This window comes from Austrofundulus limnaeus, unplaced genomic scaffold, assembly GCF_001266775.1.
Source record: "Austrofundulus limnaeus strain Quisiro unplaced genomic scaffold, Austrofundulus_limnaeus-1.0 Scaffold162, whole genome shotgun sequence".
NCBI classification, from domain to species: Eukaryota; Metazoa; Chordata; class Actinopteri; order Cyprinodontiformes; family Rivulidae; genus Austrofundulus; species Austrofundulus limnaeus.
The window spans coordinates 363,480-376,564 of record NW_013952564.1 but is presented as its reverse complement, the minus strand read 5'-3'; the positions used below and the strand labels follow the sequence as shown (position 1 = coordinate 376,564).

At 38.6% G+C, this 13,085-nt stretch overlaps 1 protein-coding gene across 1 annotated transcript in view; it reads left to right on the top strand.

Annotated features, from left to right (window-relative positions):
- LOC106523645 (methionine aminopeptidase 2) overlaps nucleotides 1-7,398 on the top strand; it is a gene marked incomplete at its 5' end in the record, with an annotated part of 15,566 nt that extends 8,168 nt beyond the window's left edge. Inside the window, 4 exon segments of the mRNA XM_014017140.1 lie at nucleotides 1,200-1,296; nucleotides 1,372-1,475; nucleotides 3,623-3,738; nucleotides 6,565-7,398. Of these exon segments, the coding sequence (XP_013872594.1) occupies nucleotides 1,200-1,296; nucleotides 1,372-1,475; nucleotides 3,623-3,738; nucleotides 6,565-6,817 (570 nt within the window).
- Between the last annotated feature and the right edge of the window lie 5,687 nt (nucleotides 7,399-13,085).

Below are 13,085 nucleotides of genomic sequence, written 5' to 3'. Positions count from 1 at the left end.
TTTAACGAGATACGTATCACGTTTTAACGAGATACTATCACGTTAAAACGTGATAGCGCTCGGAATTTTTTTTTCCTGCCTGATAGCAACACGCTTCCGTACCTTTTAAATCCACACAGTAAATACCTCATTTATTACTCTTGTTGAGCTGGTTCATGGCTCAGAGCAGCTGTGTGTCAGTGTGAAAAATGAAGTAAGATTATTTTGTTTCCAGCTGAAATGAAAATTTCCTGTTTATTTTGTTGAATTTCTAATTTAGTCCACTTCTGCTTTTTAGTTTCTGAAGACTGAGTCTGCATTTTATTTTGCAACAGCCCATGTGATTGTGATGCAGCTTTTTTTAGCTTCCATATCTGCTTCGCAAAATCCAGTTGAAATAAGACAGGGGGACAGCAGATTTGTAGGGGTGGCTATTATCACCCCCCACCTCAGTGAAGCAGCATACTGATGAATTTCCAGTACAAATTAAGTCATCGTCAGTAACGCAGCAGACACCAGTGTAATTGATCATCATCATCAGTTTAAATGGGACAAAATTACACTGCAACATAACACTTTTATATTTTGGTCTGATATCTTTTTAATATAATGTGATTCTAAGTTCATGTTTGAAACATGAGGAACATTATTTGACAAAAATAAACAGGGACAAAATTTGTTTTTTATGTATTTCTACCAAAACGTTTGTCAAAACATATGAAACTTGTTTATATAAGGTCCTAAAACTTATATATTGGATTGATGAAATGTTAATAATTCACCATATAACAAAATATATATTTTAAGTGAAGAATGTGGTCGCATCACAAACCATGAAACAAAATGGGGGGAAAAATTAAACAAAATATAAAAAAGAAAGGAAAAGCATACCACTATTCCCTGCATGCATCCTTTACTAAATAAAGATTGCTTACAGAAGTATGTACAAGTATGCTTTTAACAGTAGGCAGATATGACAGTATTTAATTTATAATTTACTAGTTGCTGGTATAATGACAAATGGCTGTAGGTGGGGGGTGGTGCCTGAAGGGTGGGCAGGTGGAGCACTGTTTTCCTCCACTTCAAGCTCTGATCACTATAGATGTGTTTTTTTTAGTCAGAGTAAACTTGAGACATTTTCACAGTAAGTAGAAGGAAGCGCAGACGTGTCTCTGTGTCTGTGTAATGTTGTGTAATTTATAATGTAACCTCTGTCGCAGTTTGCCGGAATCGATGTACGACTGTGCGATGTTGGCGAGACCATTCAGGAGGTGATGGAGTCTTACGAAGTGGAGATCGATGGGAAAACCTACCAAGGTATCGGTTCATCATGCACAGCCTCTGTGACGTTCTCTGCAGACAAAATCTCATTGGGTGTGGGTCTGTGTGCAGTGAAGCCCATCAGAAACCTCAACGGCCACTCGATTGGACCGTACAGGATCCATTCAGGGAAGACGGTCCCCATTGTGAAGGGCGGAGAGGCCACCAGGATGGAGGTTTGTGTCACAAAATCCCTGCAGCTGCTGTTCACAGGAGAAATTCAGCCCAGTTTAAACAATTGACCTTGTGTAACTATCTCCCGCTGTCTGTCAGCAAAATATCTCGTGAACCTCTAGACAGATTTTAATTGACCTCTTAAAATATTTCTTAGCTGTACATGTACAACTTTAATAATAATTTTTGGCAACAGTTCACTCTAATCGACTTAAAGACGTTCGAATAACTCAAGTTGACTTGTGAAAAATTTGTTATGGCTAAATTACTTATTTGATAGGGGTGTACCACTGCCAGTTTTTCTCAAAGTAAGTATGAGTACTTCAGTTTGAGTACTTACTGAGTTAGAACTTAAACATTACACAGTGACTTTTTTGTTTATTTAGAACAAGGTGGCTGTCCTTCCTTATAGACCTACAGCCCCTCTGACTGGATCAAACCAAATATACAGCATGATATATACTGGTGCAACATTTTTAAATAAATAAAAATAACAAGCAAGATTTTCTTTCAACTTTTACATCTTTCTTAAACATGAAACTGACTAACTTTGCACTTGAAATGTAAACCGTAACATACTCAATGGATCATTAATATCAGTATCTCAGCATTTATATTGATATTGAAAGTTTTGAGAATGTGGGGATGTTGTACAAGTACTTGTAAAAATTATTTATTTTGAGCTCAGTACACCACTAATATTCAATCTAATCATTAGTGTCGTGGAAATCTTTATTTCCCCAAGACAGAAACACGTGGCCCAAAAATGAAAAGTACTACGTGGAATGGTCGTCAGGATTTATTTGCAATTGCAAGACACACATCATGTCATACAGGGCAATGGTACAAAATGTGTGCAACGAGGCAGTCTCAAAAACACAACAAGAACGATTACTTCTGAACAGATATTGTCCTGTTCGTAAAACACTGTCCGAGAGAAAACACAAGATAAAGTGTGGCATCATAAAACCTGATGACATTTTAAGGTAAGAAAAAGAGGTCACTGATGCTTGGCCTGAGAAGAATCTGGGACTTTAGAGGATAAGTTATTTTTTTCAAAACAATTAGTACTACAGAATGCATACATTCAAAGACTTCCAGTAGATTTTTATTTTTCATCTTCAACGTAGACGTCCTCAGTGTTGGACAAAATTTTCATAAGTCGGCATAAAATCATTATAGCGTGACAGGACCTCTACTCTACTCCAAAAAGGGCTACAGCTTAGGGAAATTTACAAATACTGAGCCAAAATTTGTGGTGGTAGTAGCTCTTTCTCAAGTGACACATACTCCTATAGTAGTAGCCAAAGAAACAGGGCATATGATGATGATATGGACCGATGTTTTTGTTTAAATCATTAATTATTTAATCGGTTGGGTTACAACTGGTTGTGAAGTGTTTCATTTCACAGCTCCTTAATCACACTCATCAGCACTTTAATTAAATTTACAGCCTCACACAGAGGCATGACATGAGCTTCACGTGAGCGCAGAATTGTGGGCGTCCAGAGTTCATAAAATAATCAGAGGTTGCACTTTTTAAGAGTGCGCCGAGATGTTTGGCTCCCCTCGCAGGCACGCATCTGCAGCACGCGACCGGGTTTCGGACAAGAAGTGCCGCATTTTTAATTGGCAGGTCGCTGCGTCAAGCTTTTTACCTGATGGTTGCAGGGGGGTGGGTGCTGATGTTGCAGCTTTGTACATTGTAGTTTTAGTTGAAGCGTGTTGGTGTAACTGCTCTCTCTCTCTCTCTCAGAGCGGCAGCTGGGTGTGCCGCGGGGCTGCTGGCACTTTGACTGATTATCGGTGCGGCGGCGGCGGAGGGCGTCGCAGTGTTATCAGCCAACACCACTCCGCTCTGATAGAGACACAAACTGTCAATGAACCACGGCCAATCAAATGGCTTTATTCAAGAACCCCTCCCCCCCAATGCTAGACCTCTCATGAATACGTCAATGACTGACGGCTTGAAGTTTTTATCAAATTTACACCATGCACACACACACAGACACACACACACACCTTCAGTGTCTTTGTCCTTTCAGTGATAACACACATTCTGTTCTGCCCCTAAAGGACGTTCACCACCGTTTTTCATTCCATGTCAGCAGCATAATAAATGATTTTTCTCCCCCTCCATACCTGACAGGAAGGTGAAGTTTACGCCATTGAGACATTCGGCAGCACTGGCAGAGGTGCAGTCCACGATGACATGGAGTGTTCCCATTACATGAAAAACTTCAACGTTGGACATGTGCCAATAAGGTTCTTTATTTTAAGCTTGAGATTTTACCTGAATGGTTGTTTTTAATTGATCAGCAAAAGGCGGGTGATACTGTTTTTACCTGTGTCTTTATATGTCTGTCAGCAAAATACCTCATGAACTCTGGACCAAGGTTATAATAGTTTTGGGTTTTTCATTGTAATTTAGTTTTATTTTGTTTTGACTTTTTTTCTTTTTATTCAGTCAGTTTTAATTAGTTTTTACAGTGGACTTGCTAGTTTTATTAGTTATTATTGCATTTTTAATGCTTAGTTTTAGTTTAGTTTAGTTTTTATTAGCTCTAGTATTAGTTTTTTATAGTTTGAATAAACATATTTGCCAATGCCATCCTCAAGCTTGTGATCTTCCTGTTAGTTAACTAACTAACAGCTATTTGGTCACTAGTTAAAGCAGTCCATTACAGCAACACCTTCCTAAAATAATTGCGTAACCCAATTTTGCCAACTAAGGATGTGGGTGATTATTTTAGGACGATGACAATATTCGTCTCCAACCCGGTGCTACCCTGTTGATTGTTTTTCACATGAGCTACTAAGAGAAGTTAGCGTGTCAAGATAGTCATAGCCATCTTGTGCGAGCTTGGTTCATGAAGTTTTTCCCTTGAGAGCTATTCCACCGGTTTTATCACCTGTTTCCATTATGACACTTGCTTTTACGTATGTTTCTCTCAGTCATATTCAAAGAAATCCCAAAGTTGACATTGCTGTTTTCTCCCAACGTTTGCTGTCTCATTTTGCAGACAATGCTGAGCAGCAGCAGATTGTAGACAAGTGTTGCATAAGTTGCTGTAAGCTGCCCACAAGCTAATGTGAACTACTCAATTTAAGAAACATAAAATAAAAAAAATTGACAAACACTAAAACTGAGGATATTCTATCTATAATGTTGGTTAGTTTTGTAAAAAAAAAATTATAAAGTTTTAGTTAGTTATCGTTTTTTCATTGTATTGCACTTTTTATTTATTTTTAGTTAACTAAAATGTTTTTTTTTTGTTGTTGTTTTTTTTTTTTACAATTTCAGTTTTCATTTTTTAGTTAGTTTTTGTCAACTATAATAACCCTGCTCTGGACTGATTTTAATCAAGCTTGAATGTGTATCTTTACCTCCACAGCCAACTGATAGTTTCACAGATATTGAGCTAAAATTCAGGATTCAAGGATCAAAAGAAACAAATTTATTCCAAATAAAGTGCTGACGTGGGAAACTTTGGGAAATACACAGAGAAACAAAACAAACTGGCAATAAGATGAACAATGGGCCTCATGCAAGAACCGTTCGTACGCACAGATTTGTTCTTAAGTTGTGCGTACGAGTGATTTAGGAGAATTTGTGGCATTCACCAATGTTTTCATATTCTAAGATTTTTTTCAGATACGAACAAAATTTACGAGTGGTCCAGACCTGTCGTATATTTTACGAGCAGTCAGTCTGCTGTTATCCAGACGGGTTTTCTTCGCTAATAACTTTATATTTCGTTAGTTTGAAGATATTTTGAGTTGAAAATAAATCACACTCCATAATTATGTTGACAACAAGTTATTCTGTTTGAATTGGAATTAGATTTTAACGACATAAATCGATTAAAGTAAATTGGCTTTTAATGCTGTTGTATAACACTACAATATTAATGTGAAGATCTCAAACTAAAAACCAACTTAAATTAAGCAGTAATTGAAGTTTGGAGACGTTTTAAAATGTGTCTTTTCAGAAACGCATCTGTCACTTGCTACAGCTGGGTGGGGGGTAGCGGTGCGCGACTGCCCTTCTTCTGAATAAATGAAAACACAGTAATACAGGTGAAAAATTACAATACTTGACCAAAGAAAAACCGGAGCAGGACTACAGAGAGATGAATATGATTTAGATTTTTAATTCTGTGACTGTAACGACCCACAGGGGACACGACAATAACAACACATTTCATTCCTTAAAGCAGCCCCTTTAATTCCACGACTGACGCTGCTAAAAAGGACAGATTTTCTTTTCTCCATCTCTGAGAGCAGGACCTTAATCTCCGATCTCTTAAAGTTTTTCTTTTTTATTTTGCTATGTCGATCATGAATGGACACGTGGGGCAGGAAACGCATATCCGTATAGTGTTTTTGATGTGGTAATTATGTAAATCACCTCTCCCCGTGCACGAGCAGCATGATACGAACAGGTGTAATTCATCATGTTTACGCAGCTCATTTACACACTTTTCCTGAAGATAGAAGAGATTGTTGAATATGACGTGACGTGTTCGTACGAACCCTTCATACGAACTAAAGTAAGATAAATTTAGGATAAGAATAAGAAAATTTTCTTGCATGAGGCCCATTGATCCGACAGAAAAGAAACATGAAGAGACACTAACGAGGGATAACGAGCCACACCTGGGAAGAAACAACAAGGATCAGGTACGTGTGGGCGGGGCCAGAGCAGAGAGTGACAGAAGGTAAAACTGATGCAGGGAAATGACAAAACAACTCACAAACTATGCCATGAACTACTGGAGCTAATCCTGCATGTCTGTTAGCAAAATATCCCTCGAACCACTGGACTAATTTTGATGAAACTTTCAGGATATTTAAAAAGTAGCCGACACAAAATGTTTATAACTCAGCAGTTTTACAAATATTGAGCAAAAATTTGGTCTGGTGGTAGCTGAGATTGTGTATATTTTATAGGTTTAACCCAAATGAGTGTGCTTTTGTCCTTTCTCAGCATAAGATAAACTTTGTTTTAAAACTCTAGGATGAAAGGCAGCAGGTGAAATGCATTCCTTCAATAAATGCTCAGCCTTTTTTTTCTGACTGTGCTTTCAGACTTCCAAGGGCTAAACACCTGCTGAATGTGATCAACGAGAACTTTGGCACGCTGGCGTTCTGCCGCCGCTGGCTGGACCGACTGGGTGAGAGCAAGTACCTGATGGCGCTGAAGAACCTGTGCGACCTGGGTATCGTCGACCCGTACCCTCCTCTCTGTGACATCAAGGGCAGCTACACGGCCCAGTACGAGCACACCATCCTGCTGAGGCCCACCTGCAAGGAGGTAGTGAGCCGAGGGGACGACTATTAAGCGTGTAACCACGAGGAGGATGGCCACTCGGCGACACCAGACTTCCTCAGACTGACAGCAAATATGCAATACTTCTCTGACCTACAGCTGTGCTCAAAGTTTACATTCACTCGTCGTGGGCGTGAGCATCGGAGTGATTTGGAGACTACTTTTTCTAGAGTGGAATGAATACACAACATGTAACTAATATTATTTAAAAACAAAAATATGGAGCACAAACTTGAATTTATTGTAAATTTTCTCTAATCCATAAAGTCAAAACTATACATACCAGCTCAAATAAGTAAACAAATAAGATGAGATTTACATAGAGAAAATCAAAATAGACATGTCTGCTCCAGAAGCCACACATCTAAGCTGGCTGAAGAAGTCATAATGTCTTCTGGAGAAAACCTTGATGGCAGGGCTATTCAACTAAAATGCTCTGGGGGCCACAGTTACTGCAGGTCAACAGCTCAGGGACCGAATGTCCAGCAATTAAATTATTATACAAATAAACCAAGTGTTACAAAGATCTGTTACCTTTGAAATAGTTTATTTTGCTGCATTTATTCATGTATACAACACATAGAAAGCTATAAAAGTAGTGATAATAAGACAATATCAAAAACAAAAAGAACACATCATGCCTCCTGTTTGACACACTTCATTTCACTTTCATAGTTTTATTTTCAAGTGCTTGTGATTTTAACTGTCTTAAGTGTGCTTCTAGCCAAGGTTCTGACGTTTCTGTAATTACCAAACATGTCTATGTTTAACTAACAGAACTTATAGTAATTAACGTAGAAAACCGGGTGGTTGGGCTTAAGAGATGAATGAACCAATTGGCGGGCCAAACTTTGATCACTTGCAGGCCAGATGTGGCCCACGGGCCATCAGTTGAATAGCCCTGCTTTGTGGTCAGACAAGACAAAGATTGAGCTATTTGGCTGCAACAACAAGACATATGTTCAATGCTAGACTTTCAAACCTAAAAACATTGTACCAGGCATGGTGGTGATAGCAGCATTACGCTGTGGCACTGGTGCGTTACACAAAGTGGATAGAATAACAAAGGAGGAAGTGAAACTCCGGGCGGCACGGTGGTGTGGTTAGCAGAGCTGTTGCCTCTCAGTTAACCAAATAATAATGAGGGTGAGTGGTGAGATTTGAGCCTGTGTGTATAATTTTAACTTTGTGTGAATTGGAGAAAATCCACAATAAATTCAAACTTGTGCACACAACTCTTGTTTTGTTAAAAATCATTCAGTTTGTATAATTAAACCCTAGAAAGTGAATGATTAAAAAACCTCAAGTTCGAAATGATTGACGTTTATGCCAGTGATGAGTGGATGTAAACTTCTGAGCACAACCGTATGTTTCCCTGCTTGAACACCTTTAAGTAACTTTCATCAGTTTCAGTGCAAAACATTTGTCTTTGAGCAATAGCTTTGTAGTATTTTCTTTCCTCCAAAGGATAAAGCCAGCAGACAAGGAGCATAACTAATGCAGCGTTGCCAACTCAGTTACACTTTGGTCTTCTGCTTTTAGGAAATATGCAAAAATTAATTTATGCAAAAAAAAAAGGTTTAGATGAGCACCCCTCCTGAACACGTTGTTACTGTCTTGATAATAATATATATTATATTTTAAAACACAAACTGCTATGAAATATTTATATTTCTATATTTTGTTGCTTTATTTTAATTTTGAGGCAATTTTTAATAAATAAATAAATTGATTGATTGATTGATTGATTGATTGATTGATTGATTGATTGATTGATTGATTGATTGATTGATTGATTGATTGATTGNGATTGATTGATTGATTGATTGATTGATTGATTGATTGATTGATTGATTGATTGATTGATTGATTGATTGATTGATTGATTGATTGATTGATTGATTGAATATGTACAGTGAGCATTTGTTCTGGATTTTCCAATCAAACCAAGACCTCAGGCAAACTTTAAAGACTTCATAAACACAGAGGGCCCAGGAGAAAGAATTGGTCACAGAAAACAAGCCTAATTTAATTATTTTTTTTCTAATATTTTTACCCTGTTCCAAAAAAAATTAAAAACAGATTTTTTTTTATTAATGACAACTTCCTTTTTTTGTTTTGAAAAAAAATGTGTTTGGATTTTTATATGTTCTTTTGTATGTAGTAATGCTTAATTTTTTATGGTTTTCTGGTAATTTAGTGATATTTTCACAGTTGCTTCAAACAAAATCCAGAGTCCTCCATGTTCAAGACCAAATACACATGAGGTTGAGTTCGAGACAAGAAGAGACCATCAAAAGTGGTCTCGACACCAAGACCAGTCTCTTCTGTAGCGGTCTGTATTACAGCGAAGTTGAAGAAGCCTCCGACTGAAGACACTTTGTCTTTCTATGACAGTCTGATGAAGAGGATTGTCAGGGTTGTCCACAATGTTCTTGATTTTATGTAAAATCCTTCTTTGCACCATCATCTCCAGAGATTCCACAGTCGTCCCCAGAACAGAACCAGCCTTTTTTATCAGGTTGTTTAGCCTGAAGTTTAGACCAGAAGTCTTACAGATTATGGTACCAGCTACAACTTGTCCATCCTCAGACCCAGCAGTGGAGAAAAGAAAAATCATGTCTGACTTTCTGTGATAGCGAGAAAATAATGAAAGAGAGAAAACACTCACAGTTAGGAGCTGTTTCCTTGCCAAGACTGGACTGAATAAATGAATGCTACCTGACATTTTTATTGTGCAATGTTGGATCTAAAATGGTCTCCTAATAGATACAAATGGCACCAGTGTTTGTGCTGTAAAAGTCCAGTTTTAATGGGTGAAGGTGGTGTTGGCTCACACTGAGCAGCATCAAGGATCTCATACTCTCATTCTCTGACACACACTCCAATCAGAAGTGTTTTTCTTTATATACTCCTCTGTAAAGTGAGTGTTAATGGTTTTCATTAAAAGGGAATCTGGCTGATCTGGATGTGGGATGGGACAGGGACACCTATGATCATCAACTGTGTAACAAAAGCACTGATATATAACTGTTTTGATAGTGCTGTTTCCAGTGGTGGGCACTGTTCCCCTAAAGCACTAAAGCACTAATCAGGGAACTAATTTCCTGATTAGTGCTTCAGGGATTTTGCTAATTTTAGAATTTATTGGTGGATTAGCACTTACTAAATTTATAGGCTAAATTTAGAAGCACTAACTGAGGTCTATAAATGTTATTGATCAACAATTAATGTTAACAGCTGATGGTGAAAGCTGTCATACATTTTGTTCATATGTGTCACTTATCCACCAGGTGACAATATATTGACAATGGGGGTGCAACGATACAGGAAATTCACGGTTCGATATTTTTTTCGATACAAAAAAGAGAAATTTCCATGCCCCTTTTAACTTGTAATTTATTTATATTAATTATGAACATTTGTTTAACCTCAAAAGTACAGTTTTTTAATTGAATGTTGCTGAAACAGCAAGTTTCTCAGTKGATCTGTGCTCAAAAATGCAGCCTAGGTGGAGTAGTCGAACACAGATCCACTGATCCTTCAACACAGAGCATCTTCAGAAGACAAGCTGATAAAGTAAATTTTTAAAATCTGTATTGTTCGATACGGTTCGATACGGTTTGGTATGGTTCGATACAGGTACATGTATTGTTGCCCCCCTAATTGACAATATGAACTCAAATGTGACTGATGAATATCAATAAGTCTTAAGAGAGCAACATGACAATATGTGACTCATGTTGTCTGTTGAACAATGTTCATGGGTTGACTGGGTTATTTTAGTGCTTTAGAATTAGCTTTTGCTAAAACTTTCAGTGCATTAGTGCTTTAGAATTAGGGGACCTAAATATCTGAGTTAGTGTTTTAGGGCTAGTGGAACAAATTTTTAGATTAGTGCTGCCCACCGCTGGCTGTTTCAAGTGTCTGAGACCGATGTTTCCAATTGAAAAATGCTGAACCTTCCCTTCATGTCAGGAGTGAGTTGTTGTCTGAGAACGACATGTTCAGGACATCGTTTGCAGTGATGGCAGGGTTAAGTCCAGTTTGAAGACAGAGATGAGCCAAAAGGCATCATCAACAATGAGGTATGGATTATGATTTGAACAGGTGTGTGTCCAATTCTTGTCAGAAAGGACCTCCATGATGATCCTAGTGATTACGTGCTTTAAGTTCTGCAGAAGCCCAATCGTCCACTCAGATCAGGTGTGTTGGAGCAGAGAACTCTCCAACACATGCAGGATGGTAGTCCTTTAGGTCCAGGATTAAACACTCCTGGATTAGAAGAATAAACTCTCAGATGAAATGAGTGTCCTCCGTAGGCTCAGTCTAAAGGGTCTACTATACCTAAACAAGATGGGAGACAGAGTCTCTTGCTTGAGATGGTCTTTTTCTCATGGACTGGTCAAACCTGAATATAACCTGCTTGAGATAAATCCTAGTAAGTCCTCCCTCTGCAGCACACGTCATGATGGAGGGGTTGAAAGTGAAAGAGCTGCCACTGTTCACAACAAATGGTGCGGAAACGTGTCTCTCCACCAAGGCACACTCTCTCCGGGTCAGCAGAGCCATGTCTGTTTGGTCTCCTATGAGGCGAGGAGCTCCATCATCCAGGGGGAGCTTGGAGTAGAGCAGAGCCAGATGAGGTGGTTTGACTTTGATTAGGATGCCTTCAGGGCGGATTTGTCAATCATAATATTTTTGCAACACAAAACAGTTGGGAGATGAACAGTGTAAACTTGAAACATTACTTTTTTTCTCTAATAAATAAATCTATGACAATAACAATGGGCATCCTAGATTGGTTTCTATGTTAAACAGCTGCAGTTGTGTGTGTGTGTGGCGTTGCTGTGTGTGTATATGCTGGTGAGTGCTCAGTGTGATGTGACCTGAGCCTCCAAGTGCTGCAGTGCAGACAAAAGCTCCTCTGCCCCACCGAGTGCCGTCTGTCTCACTATAGCTGCTGTGTCCCGCAGGACCCCTGCATCTGAACTGTGCCGCAAAGGTAAAACCACTCAGAATCAGAGCTTCACTCAAAGTTAATAAACCAGAACCAGCTGAACATCCACCCCATAAATCACTTTATTTTCTCTTAGATTTTTCTAATACATGTGTTTAAGTCCTGGTTCTGACCCAGGGATGCAAATACTGATGTAGAAGTCACAGTTCCCCTGTGTAATTGTTTGCAGCAGTGTTCATAAAGCAGTCGCATCATGCACTTGTCACAGTGGGAGCCTCTAGACTTACAGAGTATTATAACCAGAGAGCAGAGACCCACCGGTGGAAGGTTTTTTTGAGTAAGGGGCCACAATAGGCCGAGGGGCCAAGTATTTCTCCAGCATCCTTGCCCACAAATCCCTGGTTTTATTAAGGTGTATATATTTCACCAGTCACATGCTTAAACTCTTGTAGAAAAGCTTGCAAATTCCCCTTACCAATTTTACATGCATTTTTACAGTATATAGATAAAATACTCTCAAAAACATAGCAATGTTAGAGCCATCATTTGTGAGTTGAAAGACTTTTCTGCAGGATTGTTCAAAAGAAGAAAAGAAAAGAAAAGAAGACTTCTGTCAGCTTGATTCATGCTGGACTTTTCTATTTGGCTCATTAGCGCCTCTATTGTTTGGATATGGAACTGCACCCAGCATTGTTTTTGGGCAAAGGACAATCAAATTTCAGCAGGAAACCCCTGTGGCCCCGCCCATAGAACCGCCCCTACAGGGTGGTCCCAGCAGGCTGCAGAACAGACAGGACATTTAAGATGTGTACCATCTTTTGCACAGATCATGTTTTGCTTTACATTTAAAATACAACCATAGATAAAGAAAAATGAAATATATTTTTTTAAAATAAAAAGTACGTATTTAACGGGTAACATATTTGGTAACCAGACGACAATAAATTCACTATTTAAAGTGTTCAATGATGGTGGGAGGCCAGAGGGGTCAAAATACGTCACACGAATAGTCGGATTATGTCCCCTAACATACGCTACAAATCGCGCCTCGAGCGATTTTGTTTTTAGTTTTAGCTTGTTTCGTACTGAACGAAAGTTATAAACAAAGTTTGTTTTAAAAAAACGTGTCTGTTGCATAAGGAGCAAGATCGACGTAAAGTAAACATGCAAAACAAGGAAGTGAGTGGTCTGATAAAACCTCTGGTCTGATATCTAAACGACTCGTGAGGTTTGACACGCGATCATTTCTCCAATCTCATCATGTGCAACAATCCCAACATGTGGTTCAGTCTCTGGATTTTGGGTTCAGCAGCAAGTGTC